At 42.5% G+C, this 27,717-nt stretch overlaps 1 protein-coding gene across 1 annotated transcript in view; it reads left to right on the top strand.

The window, feature by feature from the left end:
- The window catches only part of ATP13A1 (ATPase 13A1), a 65,483-nt gene that overhangs the window by 20,312 nt on the left and 17,454 nt on the right, over positions 1–27,717 (top strand). The window contains exons 5-17 of the mRNA XM_077470132.1: positions 1,292–1,447; positions 6,781–6,850; positions 7,523–7,629; positions 8,273–8,402; positions 11,740–11,795; positions 13,780–13,906; positions 14,876–15,013; positions 15,935–16,055; positions 16,685–16,842; positions 20,113–20,288; positions 21,343–21,453; positions 23,276–23,401; positions 27,377–27,488. Of these exons, the coding sequence (XP_077326258.1) occupies positions 1,292–1,447; positions 6,781–6,850; positions 7,523–7,629; positions 8,273–8,402; positions 11,740–11,795; positions 13,780–13,906; positions 14,876–15,013; positions 15,935–16,055; positions 16,685–16,842; positions 20,113–20,288; positions 21,343–21,453; positions 23,276–23,401; positions 27,377–27,488 (1,588 nt within the window). The remainder of the gene's footprint in view (positions 1–1,291; positions 1,448–6,780; positions 6,851–7,522; positions 7,630–8,272; positions 8,403–11,739; positions 11,796–13,779; positions 13,907–14,875; positions 15,014–15,934; positions 16,056–16,684; positions 16,843–20,112; positions 20,289–21,342; positions 21,454–23,275; positions 23,402–27,376; positions 27,489–27,717) is intronic.

Here is a 27,717-nt window from a genome sequence, read left to right as displayed (position 1 = left end):
AGGAGGAAGCACAAATATGCAGCACTGATGGGCATTGATAGGTGGCACCAACTGATAGGTACTGATGAGGAGGCACTAATATGCAGCACTGATGGGTACTGATAGGTGAGACAGATGAGGCAGCACTGATGGGGTGGCACTGAGGAGGCGGCACTAATATGAAGCATTGATGGCCATTGATGGAAGGCACTGATGATACAATGCTAATGGGGTAGCCTGATGAAGAGGCACTAATATGGGGCACTGACTGATGGGCAGGCACAGATTGGCCTCGCTGCAACGTAAAAAAATATATTTATTATTTTATATGTTTTCGCAAGACAAATGGTTCCGTCAGAATCGGCGACCTATCAGATTCAGTAATGGAACACTGCGATGCCCATCTTGGTACACTCTGCACTTGACCACAGTAAGCCTGCAGTAAGAAGGCGGCAGTGGGCATCTTGTCACATTGGAGAAGCGACAATATGGCTGGATGTAACAAGATGTCCAATGCTGCCTTCTGACTGCAGGCTTGCTGAAGCAGAGTGCAGGGTGTACCAAGATGGGCTTTGCGGTGTTCTGATGGAACGTCCCTTCCTTTACCAAGTCTGATGGGTCGCTGATTCTGACAGAACTATTTGTCTTGGGAAAACGGTGGATGCGCCCCTGCCAGCTTGGTGTTATATATTAACTGTCTGTCTTCTCTCCGCCCACTGACTCGGGAGGCATCGGATTAAGCATCGGCACATTTGCATGAGTAAAAGTACTCATGCAAATGCTCGGTATTGGCACTGATACCGATACTACGCACCAGTGGGATCTGTGCAACTTTAACAGAAATGTAAACCAGTAAATGAATACCTAATGGGCTCATCGCTGATTTGTTCTGTAAACCATACTCGTTTACATCCAGGTCTCACTCTCCTCGACACACTTGTGCATTACAGCATGTCCTGTGGCTAGGAATGAAGTGGGATGGTAGGAGACGGCTTCATAGAAATCTATGCAGATTTAATGCTAAGGCACAGCCAAGATGTAATCAGTCACCAGAGGACAGTACCATTGGATCTAGAAAATTACGCCTCTGTGGAGGGGAAGGATGAGTTAGTTAAGTCAGGGAAAAAAGAGCCAAAAGGATAAGTGTATTTTGTCCTAAAGTGCACTTATCCTTTAATATTCAGGTAATTTCTGCTACAATATAGAAAATGCAAAAGATGTTTGTTGCAGGAGTGGAGGTTTAGGAAAAAGTTGCCCGTCTTTGTTCCTGAATGTTGGCATTTGAGTGTTCATTGTCTGTATTTTTTGGCAGGTATTTTGCGTTGGCCTGTGGTGCCTAGATGAATATTGGTACTACAGTGTCTTCACCCTCTTTATGTTGGTGGCATTTGAGGCCTCTCTGGTCCAGCAACAGATGAGGAACCTGTCTGAGATCAGGAAGATGGGGAACAAGCCTTATATGATTCAGGTGAGGAGGGAACTGAAAAATGTCTTGCTCTTATAATATCTTTATCTTCATTGGATTGCCATTTATTTGCTATTTAGGTGCTGTCAACTTGTGCATATGGTCGCTTAGCTTTGAGTTGGCATGTAAAGCCAGCTCTACGTTCCGCTTTATTCTCGCCTCTCCACCTGGTGTCACCTGGTATTGAAGCTCGGAGGTTAACTCAGCCTCTCCATCTTATTATATTGCTAGGGCCTCCCAATTGGCTGCTAGATTGGAGATCTGCTTCGTGGGAGGTCGTCACATGTTTCTCTTAGAAGAGCCAGGTATTTTCTTTTGTTGGTGGCGATGGACAAAGGAGGGGCATTGGGGAGGCAAGTATGATTTTGTCAGAGATGGAATTTACATACACGGTCACGTTTTTGTGAATAAAAAGACAGTTTTCCCCAAAAAAGGGCAAATGAAAGGATTTACTTGGATACAAGTCCCTCCTTTCCCAGCAGCATACACCCTCCCTTCCATGCTCCTGTAACCATCTGGCTGCTGGTATCGGCGCATGAAAGCCCTCTGTATATACATATAGGGCTATGTATTTCTTCCCCTATGCTATGTGACACTGACCAATCGGGGAAGCAGCTAGCGCTGTCACATTGGAAATAAGCAGGAGAGTCATCTGCTCACCCATGCCTGTTAAATTCACGTATGCCCCAGTTGGCAGGATTAAGAAATGTTTTATTTTAATGCAGCGCAAACACTTCATTATGTTACAATATTCTGTCTGTTTATAAAAAATTATAACAATGCTGCGCTGTATGCATGTGACAAGTTTTTCTTTTTAGACTACGTTATAATGTGTTTAAACTACAGGATATGCAAAGCCAACATTTTTTATTTTAACCCCCCTGGCGGTATTCCTGGGTCTGGCTCGGGGTGAAATTTCAGTACCATAAGCGGTATTCCCGAGCCAGACTTCGACGTTACGACACACAGGAGCGGAGATCAGCGCCAAATTCAAAAAAGTAAAAAACACACAATACACATACAGTACTGTAATCTTACAGTACTGTGTAAAAAAAATTATACACCCCCTTTGTCCTTAGTATTCTGTCCAGTGCCCTGCATGTAGTTTTATATTATAAATACATTTTTTTCTGCCTGGAATTTGGAGATTGTCCATAGCAACCAAAAAGTGTCCCTTTATGTCAAAAGCTGTTTTGGACCAGCTAGAAAACAGCGATAATAAATTATAATCACTTGCAGAATTGAGCGATAGCGATTTGTGGGGAAATTCGTCATCAAACACTAAATCTAATGACAGCGACAATTCTGCAACTGAGCAAATTTCAGTGTTTTTGATTATTGAATATTTTTTATTATATTATTATTTGTTATAATTATTTATAGTTATTCTATTATAATTTATGATTTTTTTTGTTTCAAACTACTATTATACCCAGGATGAGTTATTCCTAAGAATTGCAGGCCTACAATATAAAACACCATATTTCCATGCAAAATAATGGTACCGCTTTCAGCACCTAAAATGAGAAATAATCATGTCGCCAGGGAGGTTAAACATATGTAGCACTGACCCCCGAAAGAGCTGCTGATTTTATTGGGCTTACCGTTACCTTCTTGTCTGCTTCTCCGTCTAGGGGTTCCCGTGGTAGATGGCCCAAAGAAATGTGGAAACTGACACTGAATCTTCTTTTGGGTTATTTATTTGAAACAGAGTCTCTCACTTTAGGGTAGAGGGTTAGGAGTAAGTTCAGGTACTTTAGACTGCAAAAATGGAAAGTCTTATAGAAGAATCCAGAGAATAGCAATTCTTTCACAACTGGATTTCACAACCCCTAAATAGACCTCCTCTCACTAGGCCTAACAGGCGGTAGGGTGTTGAGTAAAGTCTCTGCCACAGACTTGAGCGTAGGGTGTTTGACAAAGTCTCTGCCACAGACTTGAGATTTACTGAGGGACATAGACAAATTAAAAGAGCTATCATACGGCACCGGTATCTCTCCGGCGATCCGGTGATACCGTATGAGTGTAGATCCATGTAGTGTCCTTCAGAGAAGCCAGCCTTGCGTACGGCCTTCTCCTGAAGAGCCCTTCCCTGGGGTCTTCCAGTTGCTGGGCCTCTCCCTTCAGATGAGATGGCACCGGACCACCTTTGGATCACTAGGCCCCGAAATCCATTCAGGCCTGTCCCTGCAGTTGCATTGCCTCAGGCTAGCCAGCCCCGAGACTCGAAATGCATGGTTCTGCACCCCAGGCCAGGAGGGCCATGGGGTTGGGTCAGGTGGATCAACCGAACAGGCAGAAAATCTCCGGAACCCCGAAGCACAGTCAGTACCTTAAATGCCACCTCCCAGAATGCACAGCCGAACACTCCCACTGGGCTGGTTCTGAAATAACAGTGGCATTCAATACACATAGCTAAACTGAGTTATTACTCTTGCCGTCAATGACAGCAACACCTGCGGTCAAGTAAAACCCAGTGCAACCCAGCTGGACTGGTGCTGAAAACCCAACTGTGGTTTCAGGAAAATTAACTTTGAAAAAACACACAGCGCCTGCTCGTCAGGAGCCAGCGCTACACATAGTTAAAACTCCTGTCAATATTTTTTTTGTTTTACTTTCAATTGTAAAACAAAAGTGAAGTGAAGGTAAATCTTTTGAATAAATCTCTCTAGAGAGAAATAATTTCCCTCTAAGGTGTCCGTTTATGAAGCAGTGATCAGTGGAGATCCAGAGGATCGCCGCTGATCACAGCCCATAAACAGTTTATAAACCAGAGATAATCAGGGGGAGAAGTGTTTGAACTTGTTAATAAATTGACATCTCTGTGTATCGGTGAATTTCTAGTACTGTAATCTCGTAAAGTCTCATGAGATTCCAGTATTAGGGGCCGTTCTCCAGTGTTAGAAGCGTTTGTAGAAGCTTGAAGCTTGGAGGAGTGAAGCGATCTACTCCGCTTTATAAACTGGCATACAGAGGAGAAAGATCTCCTCTGTGAATGCTGGAAAATGAAGCAGTAAATAGATTTCACTGCTTCATAAAAGGACACCTTAGTTGTCAAAGAAACAAGTGTCTCCATTGGAAGCTTACAACTCTATTCCTGGTTTAGTGACAACTCCACTCCACAGGATTTTCCCTCCCTTTCAGTCCTTGTAACAGTGGTCTTCAGAACAGATGGACTAAATCTCCCTAACGGGGACGCTGCATAGAAACCTGACAAGTTGCCACTTTATCCAAATCCCAATTCTGGGCAAAAAATGTTTGCCCCTGCAGTGGGAGTTGTGCCTGCACTGCAAGGGTTAAGTGATTTTGTCCAGGCAAGAGGAAAAGCCTTATACGTAACTGATCCTCTGCTCCACCGGAAAACGGTGCTCACCCCCGATCCAGCATTGGACTGTTCCTGGCATCCAGAGCAGGTCTATGGCACTTACTCTGGACTTGATGACTTCAGGAACAGTCCATGGCACTAGGCTGCAGGGATTAGGGTTGTGCTTGTGTAGGGAGGCTCTGGTAAGTATATCTCTCCATCTCTCCCCTAAAAATGAGCAATTAACCCTTGCTCAATAGTACTGGCTTTAGTTACACTTTTGGGTTAAAGGAAGATTCCACCAATTGTTTCCTGCTATGACACCTGCGTTTAAAAGAGCCTGGCCTTTGTGATTTTATATTTATTTTTTCTGTTTTATAATTTATTTTTATTTTTTGCAGTAGTTGTTTGCTTTTCCAGTTTAACATGTTATTGCTTAACCGAAAACCTATACTTTTTTTTTTTCTTTTATATACATGCATATGTAACTTGTAATAACAATGTTGTATTTTAAAACCAGTCTGATTTGCTTGCAACACTGTGGGGCATTTATTATTGCTTGTTACATATGGAGGTATTGTAGACAAAACCTCACCCAAGCTCTACCGCATGTTTATAGGATGATGAGCTGAATAACGGTGCTCAGGCCATTGTGTCCCATACACCTAAATTGCAAAAAGAATGCCGGCAACTCGATTGCTTCTTCTTAAATGTTTATTGAGCACAAACAGCAGTGTGACGTCAAAACCCCAACATGTTTCGGCAAAAGCCTTCCTCATAGCATACAGATTTACAATAAAATCAAGTTTATATAGGAAAAGGTGTCCATTCCTCCAAAACAAAAAAGGGGACGGTACAATCCAATTTAAAATCGATTAAAAATTAAAATCTTGTGAGGTTGGTAGAACCAGAGAAAAGGGGGGAGGGAAAGAAAGGAAACGGACTGAAAACTCTAGGGCAAACAATTATTAACCCCCTGTGGAATCAAGTTATTTTAGAAACAGGTTCACATCCATTCTACTGTTCATTCCACTAGGAAATCGAGTATTCAATCTGTGTATCCACCAAACCTCCTGCTGAAGTAGGGTATATAATGTGTATTACATATAGAGGCGGTTTACAAATATATCCCTTAAAGGAGATTTATAGTGACATCATACTTTCATTTTATACCATGAGCATTGTAATTGCAAAACAAGCAATTATTATTGACAATCCTATAGAAAGAAGCTTACTTGGAAAATCTTCTTTCATGTAAGCGATGCATGTCTGCTTTCAATCTCTTTTCACGACTTCCTGAATTCCCTGCATGCTTTGACCATAGATATATTTTAAGCTGCCACACTCTTTGCTGCCATACCTTCAGCCAGGAACTTAGACAATGCCATTTTTAGCTTTGTGTCCTAGGGAGATGCAGTGGACCCAGCAATCTACATCTTTTATTTGAAGCAGTTCCCCCAATGCTAATGGGAGCACAAAAAACTGCTTCTCTATTTGCCCGGAGATATTCAAATCCTGTTATTTATGATAGAATACCCATGCTTTCATATTCCGGAGCCCATGCCAACCGATGAGAACCAGGTATTATGTTCTCCTGTTTTCCTACTGAAAGTGCCACATCTTCCTCTAGCAAGTTCTGGTCTTCATTCCTTTTAGGATCTCATCTCTCTGCCTTAAGACCACCAGCTCCATCCAGCGTGTATGTTGGTTGTATTGTAGAACTCTCATATGTTCCTATTGCCTGAGCCTCCTTTCACTCTCATCGTACATGTATCCTGTCACTTTAAAACTGGAGTCAACACTGGGTCTTCAGTCGAACAAGGAAGTTCTGGAAGTTGGGTTTTGCTGGATTCCTGCATTAATGCACACAGATGTGTGTCGCTGGATGGACTTGCATTGATTAAACCTTTTTTTAGCTTTTGTCCGTTTTAGCTGTTTTGCAATTTATCATTGACCATTAAAGAGTTTGTGGTGTTTTCACAATTTATCGTGAGTAAATTATGCTTCACGTTCATGTTTATCTGTTTCTAAGGTGTACAGAAATCGGAAATGGAGGCCAGTCTCCAGCGATGAAATCATTCCAGGTGACATTGTGTCTATAGGTAAGCTTTCATATACATAACCCATTTCTGTTTGCAAGTCTGTATTTTAAAGTGGAACTTTGTTAAAAAAAAAAAAAAAAAAATTGCTTGTAGGAAAACTTTTTATTACAGACTGTCTTTTCTCCAATAAAAGCTTCTTTAGCTCTTGGAGAATGAAAAAGGAAAGCACTCATAATGCCACATCCGTAAATTAGAAGAGGGGAAAAAAGCGGTACTAAAAAAAGTAACTAAAGGTCAGACTTTTGAGGCAAAGAAACAAGAAATAACAAAAATAATGTTGAAAAAAGTTCATGGTATGATTACATTATTCAAAGATTAAAAATCATGTGAAAATGATACAATTTGTACAATGAGTCCTTGTGCGTCTACGTTGTGTTCTGCCGTTAGGCTTCTTCAGGACACGATCAAGGTTCAGAGATATGACAAAGAAAAAAAGGGGGAGAAGGAATCTCACTATCTTTGGGTGGGCTAAGCTTTACTACAGGGCAGTGGTGTGAACACTGCATAATTTAGCCTAGGAATTAGTGACTTTTGGTCACAAAGGGGGTTGCTTGCAGGACACAACAAGGCTATAGTTAACAGGACACAGTTACCTAAATTATGAACTTGTATAAATATTTGATATAGATGTTGGTCAATAAATGTGTGCTTTTTTTTTTTTTTTTTTTTCAGGAAGGTCAGCCAATGAGAATTTGGTTCCTTGTGATGTTCTTCTGCTCCGAGGACGATGTATTGTGGATGAAGCAATGCTGACTGGAGAGTCTGTCCCTCAAATGAAGGCAAGAGTTCTATTCCTTGATGCTGAACACTAAAATCCTTTTTTATTTTTTTTATTTCATTTTTTTAAGTAGAGTTTTGCACTGATATGTAAATGGGGTGCATTTCTGTTATTACTACATGCCCCCTGAACCAACGACCACCCTCCAAAATGTTTAAATCCAAGTTATTTTGCTTTTTAGGTGCCTAAGTAATATGTAACAATTTGGGGTTTTATTTATATAACAGCAAAACCTCTTTTCAGGTTTTTCTTTTACTGTGACTCCATTGGGGAGTTCTTCCCACTACTGTGTTTTGTTCACACCCGGTGATGCCAAGATAAGAAACTTGGAGAATGAAGTTACTGGGACTGGAAGCCACACACAGTATAAACCCTACCAAAATGATAAATTTATCTGCTCCAGAATTCTTGTAGCAGTTGTAACCCATTGGAGGGATTTCCCATCACTTTCTGGTCCTCTGGGCCCTGTGAGAGGAAATTTTCCCAACAGGGCCACAACAATGAGTGAACCTGCGAGAAGCTCTTGACTTTCCCCACTTTATCCAAAGCAAAAAGAATGCGTTTTACCTGGATTAAGGCTTTGTAGAAGTATAATCTACTAACATGTGCATGTAATAAAAATGGCAATGTGTGGGTCTCTGCAGGAGCCTATCGAGGATTTGGATGCAGATCACGTTCTTGACTTAAACGCTGACTCCAGACTGCATGTAATTTTTGGTGGCACCAAGGTTGTGCAACACACTCCTCCTCAGAAGGCGACTACCGGCCTTAAACGTAAGTACTGCTTTTTGCAACTTTGGTTTAAGTTTCCGGTTTTAAATTAAACCATGTCCTCCATACATTAAACTTAACATTGGGCAAAATGTGTATCAAAGTGGTAATAAACCCAAAAGCAAACCTTCTTTTTTTATTATATTGCAACTTGCCAAACTTAGCAATTCTTAGAGGTGGCAGCTGCATTTGTTTTTTTTTTTGTTTTGTTTTTTAGGCAACTTTCACACTGGTGCAAGCGTCGGTGGGAAAGCGCCGCTATTTTTAGTGGTGCTTTACCATCATTTTAGCCGCTAGCGGGGCACCTTTTAGCCAAAAAAGGGTTAAAACTGCCCGCAAAGCACCTCTGCCCCATTGATTTCAATGGACGGGCGCTTTAGGAGCAGTGTATACACCGCTCCTAAAGCTATGCAAAGATGCATCGCTGATGCATCGCTTTGGACAACAGGTTAACAATGCTGTTGTCCAAAGGTGAACTCATGCTCCTTCATCCAGTGTTGGGGCACTCTAATACAGGAGGTGTGTTATTGGCCTGACCACCAGGTGAAAGCGGTGGAAAAAAAGCCAAAAAGAAAACTAAAACAGCCACCATATCTAATGATTATAAGCTTCAATATATTACATTTTTGGTTTTGGGTTTAATTCTGCTTTCATGCCAAAATCATAATGTATCCCATTGGAGAATTTTCTTCACTTCCACATGTCCCAATTTGAGGATTTCCACCTGCTTGTTCTGACCACTCCAGAATATTGCTTTTCTCCATCACTTTTCTGTCTGGACAGTGGTCACTAGGAGGGTGAATCCCGCTTAGTGGGGACAAGGATGACAGTTAAAACTTGGACAGAGGCTCTTGCAATTACCTGCATTTTCCAAAAAAAACAAAAAAAACTGGGCTGTGCATGGATTTTAAATTGTATCGCAGACGAAAAACATAAATGTTATATTTTGTAGCTTAGAGGTCCTTAGATGTGGTGACTGTATTGGTGTTCTGTAGTTTATAAAATATTGCTGGTTAGGCCAGTAAAAATTTTTTTGAATCGGCTCCGTGCACAGGAAGTTACGGGGACAGGAAAGATAAAGAGGTATTTTCTGTACTTGGAGAAAATGTTCTTGGCTTAAAAACTCGCAGCCTCCACTTCTAAGGTTTGGATATTTTAAAATACTGCTAGTATTAAATATGCAAACAAATGGCCACTTGTCTTTGTACTCCTCACCTGGTTGCTGCCACAAACACTCAAAACCATCTGAACCAAATACATTTATCTTGGTCTCATCAGACCACGACTGGTTCCAGTAATCCATGTCCTTAGTCTGTTTGTCTTTAGCAAACTGTTTGCAGGCTTGTGCATCATCTTTAGAAGAGGCTTCCTTCTGGGACGACAGCCATGCAGACCAAGTTGGTGCAGTGTGTGGCATACGGTCTGAGTACTGACAGGCTGACCCCCCACCCCTTCAACCTCTACAGCAATGCTGGCAGCACTCATACATCTATTTCCCACAGACAACCTCTGGATATACACTGAGCACGTGCACTCAACTTCTTTGGTCGACCATGGCGTGGCCATTTCTGAGTGGAACTTGTCCTGTTATCCTGTTAAATCACCGTATAGTCTTGGCCACCATGCTGCAGCTCAGTTCCAGGGTCTTGGCAATCTTCTTATAGCTTAGGTCATCTTTGTGTAGAGAGACAATTCTTTTTTTTTTTTTTTTTCTTTTTTTTTTTATTCAGCTCCTCACAGAGGCCATGAGGTGCCATGTTGAACTTCCAGTGACCAGTATGAGAGAGTGAGAGCGATAACACCAAATTTAACACACCTGCTCCCCATTCACACCTAAGACCTTGTAACACAAATGAGTCACATGACACAGGGGAGGAAAAAATGGCTAATTGTGCCCAATGTTTACATTTTCACTTAGGGGGTGTACTCGCTTTTGTTGCCATTGGTTTAGACATGAATGGCTGTGTGTTGAGTTATTTTGGGGGGACAGCACATTTACACTGTTATACCAGCTGTACGCTCACTACTTTATATTGTAGGAAAGTGTAATTTCTTCAGTGTTGTCACATGAAAAGATATAATAAAATATTTACAAAAATGTGAGGGGTTTTGTCAGATACTGTATATGTGGTATAAGTATGAGATACTGGATTTCCTGGAGTTTACATGAAACTTGTAAACAATAGAAACTACTTATGCATGCTGTTTAGCTTGAAGTGATACTGAACATACAGTGTTTAATTGGCAATATCCCTTCTATTTAGACAGTATGTAAAATTCATGCCACTGTATTTAATCACTTTACTCACAGACCAATTTTGACATTTCTGTCATCCATGTAAAAATCTACAGTTTTTTTTTGTTTTGTTTTTTTGCTAGAAAATTGCATGTTTTTGGAAAGCAATGGCCCTGAAAAATAGAATGGTGTTTGTTGCAATTTATGTCGCACAATACTTGTGCAACCATTTTTTACATGCAAATTTTTAGGAAAAAAAATACACTTGAATGAATTTTAGTGCGCACACAACATAATGCCCAATTTTTTTTGTAAAATCTAAAAGAGGTTATGCCGCGTAAATGGATACCCAACATGTCGCACTTTTAAAAATGAGTACATCCGTACCTAAAGATCTCCAAAGGCCACAGTGTAAAGTTATTACAGGTTACCAGTTCAGAGTTACACAGGAGTTCTAGAGCTAGAATTATTGCTCTCACTCTGACATTTGGGGAGATACTTCACATGTGTGGTACCATTTACATATGCAACACGGGACTTGCCCACGAAGGCATCTGATCAAATCAAGGCAGACTTTAAGCTGATTGACAATAGCTTTGACTTTGTTCACACGGTAAAGAGATCTGGAGGAGGTTCTGCCAATCACAGGATGTGTCAAGACCCTCCAGCTTGTGTCTATGGTGTGTATGTGCTGGCATTAACAGAGGTAAAGCCTCCATCAATCAGCATCTTACATCCTGTCCCCATAGTGTTTAGCAATACGAGGACATGGAGGAGGGAGTGAGCTGTCATTTATCTGGAGCGTATACACCCACATTTGTGACTCTGTAGTAATGTGGCCTACACAGATAAGAAAATGGAGGAAATGAGCAGCTTTGAAGGGAAGGATGCTCTGTAATTTCAGTAACTTCTATACAATCTCAGGCTGCAGCAGGGACACAGATAAGGAGGGAGGGCAGGGAACAGCAGGATCTACCAAGTTTTTTTCATTCTGCAGAAAAAGAATGCTCTAATGGCAAAGTATGAACACAATGTAATACAGCACATATTAGCAAAGATTTGGGTTTAATGGCACTTTAATGTTTTCTTTTCTTTCTTTCTTAGCACTTGATAATGGGTGTGTGGCCTATGTCTTAAGAACTGGATTTAACACTTCCCAGGTGAGGAGCAAATAAAGATTTAAAACCTAACACAGGATGGTGCAAAGACATGGGGATGATATTTTACTTTGCTTCTTCTTGTGTACGTTTTAGCTTGAACTAATGAGCTCTGCAAAAATAGGTTTTATTTTTGTACATGAGGTAAGGATGTACACCTATCTCCTATACGTTTATGACCACTGACGGATACAATTAATAACCTTGTTACATTGGCATCTGAAAGTGGGTGGGATATATTAACAGAATGTGAACATGTCCCTGATGTTTTGAAAGCAGAAAAAATGGGCAAGTGTAAGGATTTGAGTGACTTTGACAAGGTCCAAGTTGTAATGGCTAAATAACTGGGTCAGATTAACTCCAGAACACCAGCTCTTGTAGGATGCTCCTGGTCTGCAGTGGCCAGGATCTACCAGAGGTGGTCCAAGAAAGGAAAACTGGCAACAGGGTCATGGGTGGCCAAGGCTTATTGATGCACATGGGGAGTGAAGGCTGGCCTATGTAGTTTGATCCAATAGAAGAGATATTGAGCTCACATTGTTCAAACAAAAGTTCATGCTGGTTCCAGTAGAAAGTTGGCAGAACAAAGTGCATTGCAGTTTATTGTGAATGGAGCGGTCTACTCCCTGACCGATCAGGGTCTCTATGCTGACCTGTTTCCTCATCCAAAAGCACCTACAATGGGCTCATAAGCATCAGAACTGGACCAGGGAGCAATGGAAGAAGGTGGTCTGGTTCAAAGAATTGCCCATTTTGTTTATTTTTACATCTTGTGGCTGGCCAGGGGCATGTGTGTCATACCAGGTTTTACTATATGAAGAAGGCAAGCTGGGGAGGAAGTGTGATGCCTTGCCCAGTGGAGTCCATAGGTGGGCATAATGTTATGGCTGATTGGTATGTGTGTGTATCTATCTATAGATATATATTTTCACAATATGTTCATTTTATTAAAGTACAGCTAAAGGCTCCCCTATCAGTTTAAACAAGTACCAAATCCAATTTACTATGTGATACACAGGCCTTATAAAGTAAACAAAACGACTTCTTTACCTTTCTCGACTGAGCCTTATTCCCTATCATTTGTGTCTCATGTGCTCCCCCTCCCAAGTTCTGCAGCTCACAGGGGGAGAGTTTGAACAGCAGAGGCAGTGCTGCCGATCCCTAAATCAAGGGCCGGTGCTAATAGAAACGCGGCTTATAACTTCAGCAGTGAAAAAACGGCACACAGTGATTTAAATATCATAAACTTCAAAATTTCAGCTGCACTCAATCACACATCCCTATACCAAATGTGATGGCAATCCAACTTCTAATATTGTTGCACTGCATTTTTAAAACACATTGTGCAAATACAGCGAAAGTGCAAATCATTATGAACAAATTGTATATCATGCAGGTATCCTATATGGTGCAAATAGTTCAGCAAAAGAACAATTCATAACTTGTATCATCAAATAATAAAGTTCATTCCATTTTGTGCCAACACGACCATGTGTGCAAATAGTGTGGAGAAAACAAATCTTCAGTGAGCAGACAGACTTCTCTGCGGCATTTAGGTGATTCCTCTACCACATAGAAGTAAAACCGCATACACCGCTTTCATTGTAACAAAGAAAGTTACTCACAATAAGTAAAACGAGCAGAGCAGCATTACAAATGGACTGACACTGGGTCCTGGAGTACGATGGTGTCATCTTGGCTCCGCCCAACGCATCTCGTCTTGGGAAGACGTTCTCGAGGGGGTCCTCAGCAGTGACGAAGCTAAAAGCCGCCTCCCCTGGTACTTTTTTTTTTTTTTTTTTTTTTTTTTTTAACAAACATATGGGAGAACAGACAGGGCTGTTCCTAAATTGTTAATTTCCACTACTTTTGCCTTATAGCATTCAACACATCGCTAAATTGTGTTTATTATCTTTAGTTTCATTACTTTTATTTTCCTTTTTTACAGTTTTCTGATAATGTCATTTTTTTTGTTTCTTTTTAACAGGGTAAGCTCCTGCGGACAATCCTATTTGGGGTCAAACGTGTCACTGCCAACAACTTGGAAACTTTTATCTTCATCCTCTTCCTCCTGGTGTTTGCCATTGCTGCCGCTGCCTATGTCTGGATAGAAGGTGATTGTTAAAAAAGTAACATCTTAATATTACCGTACAGGATGCATACCTTTTATTCATAGACCATGGGTTATATGCAGGCTACCTTCAGGTGTTTGGACACTGGCCAAAAGGACTGGGGTTGGGGCTAGGGTTAAAGTAAACTTGTATAACCCTACCCAATCAAGGAGGCTCCAGTTTTTTGCTAGTGTGCTTAGATGATGGACCTGTTCTCCTATTGAAAAGTGTTTTTTCTTTTTAAACCATTCAAATTTTTTTTTTCTCAAACGTCTATCAATATGTGACTGTTAAATGCCTTGGACTGTTTAGTAGCTTTTGGATACTGGGTTTGTACCATGGGGACCATATCCAGACCCCTCTATATGGTGGCGGGGTGGAGGGGGCGGAATGGGGACTGGGTACCTGGTTTTGACATGTACCGCTCACTTCTGCGCGGATTGCCTAGGTGATCCAAGTGGAAGTTCTCCCTCCCCCACATAGTATTCTTGGACACATCACAGGTGCCAGAAGACTGCAGGGACCATTCACAATGCATGGTTCGTGCATGCACAGTGGGCACCCGGCTATGAAGCCACAGGCTGTCACTGCCGTTTTCCCACAGTTAAGATGCCGGGGACCAAAGAATGAAGGCGAAAAAACAGCCAGAGTGAGCACAGCTCTGGATCCTGGGACAGGTGAGTGTTTGTTTATTAAAAGTCAGCAGCTGAGATTTTTTTGTAGCTGTGGACTTCTAATTTTTACAAATATGACTGGAGCTGCCCTTTAATACAGTTTTTTTAGTTTAACAAATATAACGTATAAATTACAATGGCAAAAATTACCCCCATGAAATGTATAGAACAAAAATTTAGTCTATGAATATTTAGACATTTTTACTGTGTACCTTTTTGTGTGCGTTTTTTAGTTGATGCATAATATTACATCTGCTCTTAAATATCTGCTCCTAATCATTATGATTTCTACTTTCAGGCACCAAAGATCCTAGTAGAAACCGATATAAACTATTTTTGGAATGCACCCTGATCCTGACTTCCGTTGTGCCCCCTGAACTACCTATTGAGCTGTCCCTGGCAGTAAACACCTCGCTGATTGCTCTGGCCAAACTCTGTGAGTAAATTGCTGTCTGATTGCACATTGTACATTTCTCAGAGATCTTCATATATCCATGTCCCTGTTTGAATATATATGGTGTGTTTGGTATTAGAGGTCGGCTGATATGGGTATTTCTCTGAAATCGGGGGTGCCCAATGGTCAAGATTTGATGACGATTTTTGAGGCTGATTTTTATTTTTTATTTTTTTTGGCAGGTTGCACTGGTTGGTACTGATTGGTGGGTGCCACTGGTTGGCACTGGCAGGTTTCACACTGAGCTGATATAGTTTAACTGTGTGAAACTGACATATGTAACTGAATGCAGAGAGAAATCGGCTGTCAAAATTCAGCGGTGATGTCGTAGGGGGGGGGGGGTGGGGGGGCAGGACCCAACAGCTATCAAACACCAGCCAATGATTGGGCTGCTGAATTCTGACAGCTGGTCTCTCTCTGCATTCAGTTACAAATGTACACACACACACTCAGCAACTCTGGCAAGTGTCGAGCGCCACTCTGCCAATGAAGTGTGGGGAAGGGAGGAGGTACACTTGTGGGTCGTCGGGGCATGGTGTGATTAAATCAGCTGAATTTGCATAATAATCTGCCGATGCCGATTTTCTTAAAGATCAAATATTGGCCAATATATTGGTTGACCTCTTGGTATAATATAGATGCTGTAGCGCACAAATGCTTGTTTATCCTTCTCTCAGCTCCGCTGATCTGCTAAAAGGCAGTAATGAAATGCAACCGTTCTTAGAAGTCAAAGATTTGTCTCAAATGCAAGTGTTATTGTTGAAATGGGTACCTATGAAAGAAATGTAGTTTTTTTTTTTTTTTTTTTTTTTTTACATTTTGATATTTAGAATGATTGATCAAATATGAAAAAAATGCCTTGTAAGTGTACATTGTCTAATTGATTTTGTAATTTTATTTTAGATGTATACTGTACTGAACCTTTCCGAATCCCCTTTGCTGGAAAGGTGGAAATTTGCTGCTTTGACAAGACTGGTACATTAACCAGCGATAGCCTAGTAGTCCGGGGTGTGGCTGGCCTCAAGTAAGTTCTTCTTTTTAATAAAACATGTACCATATTTTTCGCTCCATAAGACGTACCTGGGTTTTAGGAGGAAGGCAAGAAAAAAAATATTTTGAACCAAATGGTGTTAGCCAGTGGTCAGTACATTAGGCCTCCAAAGCACCCGGCCACACCTCCAAAGTACCCCCCCTTCCCTCAATCCAGGTCAACCATAAAGAGAAAAATAAAAAATAAACCTTAATGTACAGGTTACAGTAATGAGTTTGCTCTGCAGGGGTTCAGATTCCTTTGTGTGATGCAGTAAAGTCATTCCAGCCCAGGCAGCTCACGTGCACAGCAGCGTGGTCGCCAGCACTTGCTCCTCCCACAGTGTGGCATGTGTCGTTCAGCTAGGCCATGCTTGTTTACTGAAAGGCTGGCCTGGTGCTGCTGCACAGCTGACTCAGACTCCTCCTCTCTTCTGCCACAGAGGAGCCGAGGCGGCTAATGGGGGGGGGGGGGGGGGGGGGGCTGGTCAATATTCGCTCCATAAGACGCACAGACCTTCCCCTCAATTTATGGGGGGAAAAAAAATGGTGTACTTTTTATGTAAAGGCTGGTATTTATATTGATGCCGTTGTAGTTAAATTTTTCTTGTTTTGTTCCTGTAGAGATGGAAAGGATATAACTCCTATTCTTGAGATTCCCATTGACACTCACCGAGTGGTGGCCACATGCCACTCTCTTGTGCAGATGGATGATGGGACATTGGTTGGAGATCCATTGGAGAAAGCTATGCTTACAGCTGTGGACTGGGCCCTAACCAAAGGTAAGGAATATATTGTTTCAACTGTAAAACAAACCTTTCAGTTTAAAATAGAAATGCAGGGCAGAATGTGTGTGTATGCAGGGCTTTTTTTTTTCCTCATACAATAGATGCAGGAACACTCTGCCTTTTGTCTCCACCCCCACCCACCTCCTGCACCATTCCTTGGTTTCACCCCCTTCCCACCTCCTGCGTACTGCCCCTTTTAGAGAATACAGAGCCAAGTAACAATTGTAGTACTAAATACTTTGTATGGAATTTGTTACTGATGACAAGAAAAGCAGTAAAATTGATACCCCCCAGCAACAATGGACCACCAGCAACAATTGTCCCCCGGCAGCTACAGATTTCCCTGCAACCGGCATACCTAGATCCCTCCTAGCAAAAACTGACCCCCAGCAACTTAAGACCCACCATCAGCAACAGTAGACCTCCCTACCAGCAACAATTGACCTCCTTAGCAACAATAGACCTCCCCCGCCCTGCAAAAATAGATCCTTAGCAACAATAGACCCTGCAGCACACCCCAGCACCCCTTGCCATTACATACATTCAGTGCTGGAGGTGCCAGTACTGCGTTCCCCCGCATTCCTGCTGAAAAAAAAAGCTGTATGTGTGTATTTTATACCTTCTTTTTTTTTTTTTAATACCTTTTTATTTATTTTTTTATAAGTGATCCTATAACCTCTGTTCTCAGTTACATAAGAGGCTTGGAATGGAGGTTATGACTGCAGAGGTGTGTCAGCAGGAACAACTGAGGAAAAAGCACAGCCGCAAATCTGAGTGTAGTAAGTTAGTGAGTTTTAATACACATATAGATAAGGGTATTTGCAAAGGTAAAATGTCAGTAGGCATTGAGCACAAAGTGCATAAGGCGTCTGTGGGAAGGGTACATCCGACTGGCTTCTGCGGTGGATACTCAAACAGGCTGCGCCGGTGGATGCCGATGCTTCCTTGAGCCTGTGGCACAGAGGGAGTCGGTGATGACGTAATTTCCCGGACACGATGAGGGGATAGGTGATGCGTTTACGGAGCATGCTCTGCTTCTTCCACACCGGAAGTGACGTCATCTCTGGCTCCCTGTGTGTCCCAGGTTCCAGGAAGCGCCGGCATCCACTGACACGGTCCGTTTGAGTATCCACCGCAGAAGCCATTCAGATGTACCCTTCCCACAGATGCCTTATGCCCTTTGTGCTCAATGCTTATTGACATTTTAACTTTGTGAGTACCCTTCTCTATATGTGTATTAAAACCTAATACATTGAAATTGGCGCCTGTGCTTTATCCTCAGTTCCAGACGCTGCTTCTTGCTTTTCACTGGGCTGCCTCTCAGGGTTTTATTGCATGAGCCACATGGACTTATAGTCTTTTCATGTTTCAGTATTCTATATAGCTCCTATTCCCCATGGTTAGGGATGAGTTCAAGCGTGTTCGCATGCTCCACGTGCAGAGCCCGCCAGGAAGTCGGCGCAGCGCTGCACTAATCACAGGCAGTGAGACATTGCCCGATCTCTGCAGCCGCACATCGAGGCAATGTCTCACTGCTTGTGATTAGCGCTGCGCCGACTTCCTGGTGTGCTCTGCACGTGTTCCATGCGAACACGCCTGAGCTAATCCCTACCCATGATGTATGTCAGCCTTGTGTGCTTATACTAGGCTTGATGCAAGCTTCTGCTCATCCGTGTGTGCAGGAAACAGAGAGCCATACGCGGATCTTCCCAATGATAAGCTGTGCAGGGAGGGGAGATGTCGGCACAAGTCTTGGCCATTTAAGGAGAGGCAGCCCACAACACTGACCATGCCGGGAAGGATGTTCTTCTTTGCCTAGTGTAGGTTTGAAAATAGGAAAGCAGGGGGACTGGCAGAAACACCAGGTATCTTACACGAAGAAATACAAAGAAAATATATTTTTTAACACAAGCACATAGCACAACATATACATACCTGAAATGTGTGTATGTATATGTGTGTGTATATATATATATACACTGGATATAAAAAAAAAAGTCTACACGCCCCTGTTAAAATGTCAGGTTTCTGTCATGTAAAAAAAAATGAGACCAAGATAAATAATTTCAAAATGTTTTCCACCTTTTAATGTGACCTATAAACTGTACAACTCAGTTGAACAACAAAAAAAATGAAATCTTCTAGGTGGAGGGAAGTAGCCTGCTCAGTCATGCTACAGGCCTGGTGGTTATGCTCTTACTGATAAATCCAGTAAATGAGCCACTCCATCCAGTGCACAAACCCCTAATGTGTTTCACTCGGTTAGGAGCTGTGGTGCAGTTTGGTCACTGACTCAGCCTCTTGATTGGACAGTGCAATGAGCTTTACCACCCTTATGAGATCATCACTGTGATCTGTTACTTTTTGCCAGCAAGGCCCCATTGTTAAGGTCTTCCTAGACAGCGTCTTCTAAATTGGTGAAAATGTGATCCAAAGGTAACCCTTCAAGCACCACTCAGCTTGACAAAAGTAATTTTAAAAATCGACCAAGTTGGGTGGAAAAGTATGGTCTGAGCAAAGACCACATTCCCTCTGATGCAGTCACTGTTCAGGCACCCATCGGTGCCATGGCTCCTGAATACAATAGCCAGCCGTAGAGCATCCTCCATTCACACGGTTCACTTTGAGATTAAACTCAATTGTTCTCTTGTTCAGCTGAGAGAAACTAGACCTGTGTATGGTGTACAGATCTTGGGGAACTTGGGTGACTGGTGCTGCCATTACAGCTGCCCTTACATGGGTCAGTTTTATTTTTTCGTGCAGCCAGCCATCTGATTCAATTCAATGTGGGTACAGGAGTCCTCTCTGCTGTCATTGTGGTCTGACATCAGGGAAACTTCCCCCTCAATCAAAATACACTGATCAGTTCCACAGCATTTTGGCTGCAGCTCTGATCAAACTGGTTTTCCAACAGTCGATCTATAGCTCAGCTTCTCATTAATGGGAAAGGCCGTACGGGCATCAAAATGTGGTTGGCTCTTGTTGAATCGGCCAAATTTTTGATCCGTGTATGGCCAGCTTATGATACAGCTTCGCCTGTAGTGAGAAGGGTGGGTGGCATGCCACAGATACCCCCTCTGATGGCTTGTCCTGGGGTTTACAATTGCCTGGCAAGGTTTTCCTAATTTATCCTATTATCTTTAATGTAGTACATGACAATATTTGTTGGTGGTGACGGAGTGTGTGCTCTTGACTGTGTTCAGTTGTTACGGTGGCATTGTTTCAGCTTACACTTATGCATGTCCTGCTGTTTTTATGCATCAGATGAGAAAGTTTTCCCTCGAGGCATTAAAACTCAGGGCCTGAAAATCCACCAGAGATTCCATTTTGCCAGCGCCCTGAAGCGGATGTCTGTATTGGCTTCCTACGAACGGTCAGGCTCCACTGATCTGTGCTGCGTGGCTACTGTGAAGGGGGCTCCAGAGACACTACAGAAGATGGTGTGTAGATGGCAAAGGTCTAGTGATGAAATGTTTTGTATATTTATTGTTTTCATGTGTTTCTGACTGGCCTATGAAAGCTTCTGTTGGGAATATTACCATTGTGGAATAATTGTAATTGAAGTCTGATACTAATATGGCAGTGGTGCTGTTTTCTTTTTTTTTTTTTTTCTTTTTTTTTTTTTAGCCATCTCTGCAAGACTTGCATTTTTTCACCCTTGTGATTGTTTGACTTTTGTGTGAAAAAGGTTAAAATTGCCTTTTTTTTTTTAATGTGTCTGATGGTTTTTTTTTTTTTTTTTTTTTTTTTTTTATGCTGTCTCTGAGCCATACTTTTTTCCCCTTTCACTAGATAACAAAAATCAATTAAAAATGTCCCCAATATGCTACAAATGGCCTTAAAATATTGTAAAACTACCTTGTGACCACACAAAAAAAAACACCTACACCCAAAAATGTTTATAAAAGTGGTCTGTTCATGATGGTTACCCTTTCTTGTGCAACAAAGTTAGAATTTTGCTTTTTACATTTGTTCCAGGAATGCTGATCTATTTAAAGTCTAGTTGAGTAGACCTTGTCACATTCCATGAGAATAAAGAACTTCACTCGTGAGAATTAAAGACATGAAAGTGGTTATAAAGCCTAAGATGTTTTACCTTTTTTAGTAGTAGTATCCCCCCCTCCCCCAAATCTACTGGAATCCTCATGCAATCCAGTGCCTGTCTGCAGTGGCTCTCCCCCCACTTCCTGGTCTCTCAGGCTTTGTTGAGGCAGCAGGATAGTGCTGTCAATCAAAGCCAGGAGTGCGTCTGTGTCTATAGATGCAGGTAACAAAGTGTGGGAGTGAGCCTGCAGGAATGCCCCCATAGGAAAGGAGGAAGACTGAGGCATCGGTGGGGGACCCAAAAAAGGAGATTCGGGGGAAGTATAAACCTGTGTCTTTGTTTTATTACATTTTTTATGTGTTCTTTATTTCTTTTTTAGTTGCACTTACAATCACTTTAAGGTCTGTACATATACAGTCATTAAAGCTATCCTTTTTGTTTTTTTTCAGTTCTCTCACTGTCCAGAGTACTACAACCAAGTGCACACAGAGATCTCTCGGGAAGGAGCCAGAGTTCTTGCCTTGGGTTATAAAGAGCTTGGCCATCTCTCCCATCAGCAGGTATGTAGTGGCTGTAATTAGTTTAGCATGGCCTCCTCACATTACACTTGTGTTTACGTATTGCAGAGAACACACCCAAAATGTCTGTGGTTGTCCTTAAAGAGGGAGTCCACCTAAAAAGAAAGAAAAAAAAATGATTAAAAGCCAGCAGCTACAAATACTGCAGCTGCTGACTTTTAATAAATGGACACTTACCTGTCCTGGAGTCCTGCAATTTCGGCAGCCGAAGCCAAGCAATCGCTCGGCTCTCGGCTACTGCCAGTGCCGTTCTCGGTGAGGTAATCAGGAAGTGAAGTGTTGCGGCTTCACTTCCCAGTTCCCCACTGCACATGTGCGAGTCATGCAGTGCAATGACAATGGTCCGCGCTGTCTCTGGGACCTGTTTGTGTCCCATCAGACAGCACGGCGGGACAGGAAGAGGCATAGACTCCCGTGGGAGTCTATGCCCAGAAAAGTGGGTGCAAATACCTTAGAGGTATCTGCACCCCCCCCTGAAAGGTGTCAAATGTAACACCGGAGGGGAGGAGGGTTACGAAAAGCGGAGGTTCAGTTTTTGTGTGAACCTCCGCTTTAAGCCTGGTACACACCCTAACAGTTTTTTTTTTTTTTCCGTTCAACCCAGCAGGTTGAACAAAAATAACCTAATCGCTCAGGTTGGAGCCTCTGTACCAACGATCCAACGTTATTACAGCGATATCCCCCGCTGAGCTATTGTGTTCTGAAAGGGGGTGGCCCACTGCCAGAACACTCTGATCAGTGCTGTTCGCCACCAGGAGTCGGTCGGCTGCTGGTTTTCCAACATGCTCGTCCGGCTTCTGTTGGACTGACTGGCATACAGACAGGCCAAATGCCATCCGGATTTTATTTAACTGGCCGATTTGTCTCCTGACATTCGACCCATGTGTACAAGGCTTTAGTGCTAGTCTCCTATTTCTTCGCTGTGTTGTCCTGCTGTCCAAGACGGACCTAAATAAGTCTATTCTGTAATATAGTCATTTGCTTATGGTTTCTGAGAGTTGGGATCTCCTGCACAGACAGGAGAATGGAAGAAAAATATTACCCTTCTTCATATAACAGCAAAGATATTAGGTCTCCTGCTCAACAACTAGAACACACTGGGTTTGTCCCCCTGTCAGAACACAACAGCTCAGTGGGGGAGGTCGCTGTACTAACCTCGCATCCAACTGGAGCTGTCAGGTGTTTTTTTTGTTTTGTTTTTTTCCTGCAACCCACTGGATTGTGTACCCGGCTTTATCCTCTATGCAGTTTGCATCTGCTGAAGAGAGTGTAGTCAATAGTAATTGACTACATTTCCACCTCCTACAGCCTCTGCATCAGTGTGATCCTTGTCATCTTCGGCACCACTTCCAACCTGCCATATATTGCACTTACCATTATGACTGCCACTGCTCTTTAGGGATTGTCCTTCATCTGTCAAATGCATAATATTCGGGTAAGAGCAAGGAGTTCCAGAAATGAATGTGTGATTCCAAACTACTAAAATTGCAGCATTTTGATACTTCAGGTTCTGGGTCCAATACACTTTGATGCAGAGGGAGGAGCTTATTGTTATATAAAGATACTATATGGCTGGGATATGCAATTAGCGGACCTCCAGCTGTTGCAAAACTACAAGTCCCATCATGCCTCTGCCTCTGGGTGTCATGCTTGTGGCTGTCAGAGTCTTGCTATGCCTGATGGGACTTGTAGTTCTGCAACAGCTGGAGGTCCGCTAATTGCATATCCCTGCTATATGGAATCAACACACTGACTAAATAAAATAAAAAATCTTTCATATGCTTGTGCCTATCTTCTCTTGCAGATACGTGAAATAAAGCGGGAGACGCTGGAGTGCGATCTGAGGTTTGCTGGTTTTATTGTGGTTTCCTGCCCACTTAAAGCTGACTCCAAAGCCGTTATCAAGGAGATCCAGAATGCATCCCACCATGTAAGATGTTTTTACGTGTCTTAGGTGCATGCAATTGGTGTTGGGACAGTAGAAGTTCAAGAGGGTTTTGCCATCAAGTAATTTTCCCTTTTTATATCCCTTGCTTAACCACTTCAATACTGGACACTTTCACCCCCTTCCTGCCCAGGCCAGTTTTCAGATTTCTGTGCTGTTGCACTTTGACTACTCGGTCATGCAACACTGTACCCATATAAAAAAATGTAGCATTTTTTTACACAAATAGAGCTTTCTTTTGGTGGTATTTAATCACCACTGGGTTTTTAATTTTTTGCTAAATAAGACCAAATTTTGAAAGTGTTTTTTCTTTGTTTCTGTTATAAAATTTTGCAAATGATCTTTCTTCATATATTTAGGCCGAATGTATTCTGCTACATTTCTTTGGTGAAAAAAAAACCTATATCAGTGTTTTATTATTTAGCCTGTAGGAAAGTTAGCAGCATGATTTGTCACCCCACTGTCCGGCAGGAAGGTGGTAATTAAATTGGTTGCAAGTTATTTAGATGGTCTGCTTTCTTACCTCTGCTGGTTGTCTTTCATGTTACTCTTCTGACTGTAAAGGCCTGTAAGTCACAGAAATTGATAGGCAGCCAGATAGACATTATATCAACCACCTCTATTTTATAGTCTTTCCTCCATGTTTCTACTACAGCAGTTGTGCAGGGTGTCTAGGATATGCCTGTGCAGTTCAATGCTTATCAGCGTTAGCCCCAGTGCTTTTAGTAATCAGCACTCAGTAACAGGTCAGACAGGTCTCTTTATCTACATTACAAGTTTATAGGAGTACTTGAGTCAAGTGTTGCTGCTACTTGGCTTTGCCAACACTGCAGCCTGAGAGGACAGGAAGCAGCATTTTTACTGATACAAAAATGGAAATTAAAGTGCATCTCTGATTAGAAGTGACAAGTAAATATAAATGTTTCATCACTTCTCAAACCATCTACTGTATGCAGTAAAACCTAGAAACATGCATGTAATCCAAAGCACTTGTATATCAAAGAAAATTTTCCCATAAGAAATAATGGAAACTCGAATGATTAATTCTACAACCATTTTTTTTTCGTAGGGTCTTCCGTTTATAGTGCATATAAAGAGATTATAGCAATTAGGGGTGTAGAAAATGATCGATGCATCGCGATTCTGCCCTTCACGATTCGGTAATGATGCGGGGAGCCTTAGCATGCGCCCCCACCCAGGCTTTCCCCATCCTCAGGATTTGTATCTGTGGACACGGGACACCCCTCTCATCTCCCCGATGGGCGGGCGCAGAGCCTCACGGAGCTGTGAGACAGATCACAAGCTGTCATCACATCCGTGGGATAGCAGTGGCGGAACAATCAGGGTTTGCTGAAGTCGAACTTGAGACTGAGCCCTGGAGATCCTGCACTGTGGGGGGGACCCATGCAGTGACCATTTGAGAAAACAGACTGATTTCTCCCATCCGTAGGACAGGAGAATCAGTCTGTACGTTTAGGGGCCGATGACTGCAGCTGAGCAGAGTGTCTCTGACACTGGTCTCACACACAGCCCAGAGAAATTCACTCCCCCCTCCCAGCAACGGAGATGAACCATGCATTGATTACAGCTGCCCCTCCTCCTCCTCTCTCCCCGTGTCTGCCCGGCTGTCCACTCTCCTATCCCAAGCTATCAGCTGTGAAGGAGAGAGGGGGGGGGTACGCGGGAGATATGAAGAAGCTACACATTCCAAGCTGTGAGAACTTCCAGCCTCCTCCCTGAATGAGTGAGAACTGCCTTTTGCATTAAACATTGATCACTGAACTGTCCCTTTTCTCTCCCTATCTGTCTCCCTCCCCCGCTCTGTTATTTCAAGATCCAGTAAGCACTAAGGCACTTATGCAGCCCATATATTGATTGCTTTTTTTTTTTTGTTTGGTCATTACACTGTAACAAAAAAAAAAATTGATCCAATTCCCCCATCTACACATTCCAGGTGCATGGGGGAATCCTCTAACAGTGGACCAGTGGGCAAACAACCAGGGTTGCTGTCCTGTCCTTGACAGTGCTGGTCTCGGTGCCCATGGCAGTAGCAGCCTATTAGAACCCAATGCTGGCTACTTGGCGCATCAAGTCTGCCGTCTCTGACCGTCTCCTGTACTATGTCTGCCGTCTCTGACCGTCTCCTGTACTATGTCTGCCGTCTCTGACCGTCTCCTGTACTATGTCTGCCGTCTCTGACCGTCTCCTGTACTATGTCTGCCGTCTCTGGCCGTCTCCTGTACTATGTCTGCCGTCTCTGGCCGTCTCCTGTACTATGTCTGCCGTCTCTGGCCATCTCCTGTACTATGTCTGCCGTCTCTGGCCATCTCCTGTACTATGTCTGCCGTCTCTGGCCGTCTCCTGTACTATGTCTGCCGTCTCTGGCCGTCTCCTGTACTATGTCTGCCGTCTCTGGCCGTCTCCTGTACAGTGTCTGCCGTCTCCTGTACAGTGTCTGCCGTCTCCTGTACCGTGTCTGCCGTCTCCTGTACCGTGTCTGGCCGTCTCCTGTACCGTGTCTGGCCGTCTCCTGTACCGTGTCTGGCCGTCTCCTGTACCGTGTCTGGCCGTCTCCTGTACCGTGTCTGGCCGTCTCCTGTACCGTGTCTGGCCGTCTCCTGTACCGTGTCTGGCCGTCTCCTGTACCGTGTCTGGCCGTCTCCGTTGTCTTTATTTTATTTATTTTTTTAAGAACATATAAAATAAGAAAATGAAGTTCTCCTGACTGCTTGAATTTTTTTTATGAAAACCACATGCAGTAATCCGGATGCATCGTGATGCATCGCGGAATCGAGTCGTTGACATGATAATCGTAATCTAATCTAATCGAATAGTGAGGCCAGTGAAGATGCGCACCTCTAATAGCAATGGTTGTGTAACCATAAAGTCCATCCACAAATGGCATCCTCCACAAGGGGGATTAGAAGCAAAATCCAGCAGGAGCTACAAGTGTAGCAATATGTTGCTAAATGTTGTACCTTTTATTAAATATAACTATATTGCTGCACTTATAGGCTCCTCTCTTCTCTTTTATATCAAGACATCGCTTGTATAAAGTCCAAATGTATTTTAAAATTTTTCTGGTCTTGTAAAATGCTCTCAAACCAAGGTTTTACTGTAATTATATTTCTGTGACTTGTATAAAAGTGTCTTGATTCTGCCAGCAAATGACATTTAAAGATCCTTCCCATAGTATGGTGGCTAAGCTCATGCAATGCTTTTACAATATTCTTCCCAGCATAGGCACCATCTGGAATGTTGTTCCTCTCAAGGGCTAGAAGTGTAATGGATGACGTTACCAGTGTCCTGTCACCATTCTGCCCACTCTCTACCTCTGTCTGCTCTTGCATCTTGTCAGTGCTGAAGGGAGAGGAAGCTTCTCATCTGTCCTATGAAGACACAAGCCTGTCTTCAGACAAGTGTTGCAGTGCATTCTGGAAAATGCAGTTTTACATTGAAATCGATGCCACACAGCATGTTGACATAGTAGTGACGCTGCTCATGTAGAGCAAATAGCAGTGGTCCCTGCCAGATGAGTGCACCAATCTTAGGAAGGTTTTATTTTACCTAATTGTGATGTCTAGCATACACTACAGCACTTTGAAAAATTAAAGTATTGGATTTGAAATGTCAAGATATATCCATGACTTTAAGGCCTTTTCAAGCAGAAATGACATGCAGGGGCACAGATCTATAAAGAGAAAAGTGTGGAACTTGTGTATCTAACTTAAAACAAGTATGCAGCAGATAAAGCCACATACAGTACTGACTCTGAGATCAGAGTAACAGCCAAGTGAACTATCATTTTTAGAAGTAATTTGTTATTGATGAAATACTCCATGCTTCTTGAAGTACACAATTCTTTAGTAATGATTATAGGTCCTCATTTTAAAGCGGCCTTCAGCATTTTAATGTGAATTTGGTTAAATGTGACCCCCTCTGCTCTTCTCTGTTTCCCAGATAGTGATGATAACTGGGGACAATCCACTCACTGCCTGTCATGTGGCTCAGGAGCTTAGTTTCATTGAAAAACAGCACACGTTAATCCTGCAGCCTACACAGGATTTGAAAGGTTAGTGATATCTACACTGCTTTTGTTACTGGGTTAAGAAGTGTGCAACCGTTTCTGTGATAAAATTTCCCTTTACAAAATGATATTGGTATGTAAATAGAATGTAAGTGATTGTGTATGAGGGACATTGGAACATTTAAAAAAACAAAACAAAAAAACTTCCCTTTTGAGCTACATTTAAACCTTGAAGTTTTTTTTTTATTAGCAGAAATCATTAAGAGATGTACAG

This window comes from Lithobates pipiens, unplaced genomic scaffold (genome assembly GCF_037356315.1).
Source record: "Lithobates pipiens isolate NorthernLeopardFrog02 unplaced genomic scaffold, aLitPip1_a1.2 Scaffold_8, whole genome shotgun sequence".
Classification (NCBI taxonomy): domain Eukaryota; kingdom Metazoa; phylum Chordata; class Amphibia; order Anura; family Ranidae; genus Lithobates; species Lithobates pipiens.
Note: the sequence above shows the minus strand (reverse complement) of the source record. Positions and strands in the feature narration are given on the sequence as shown.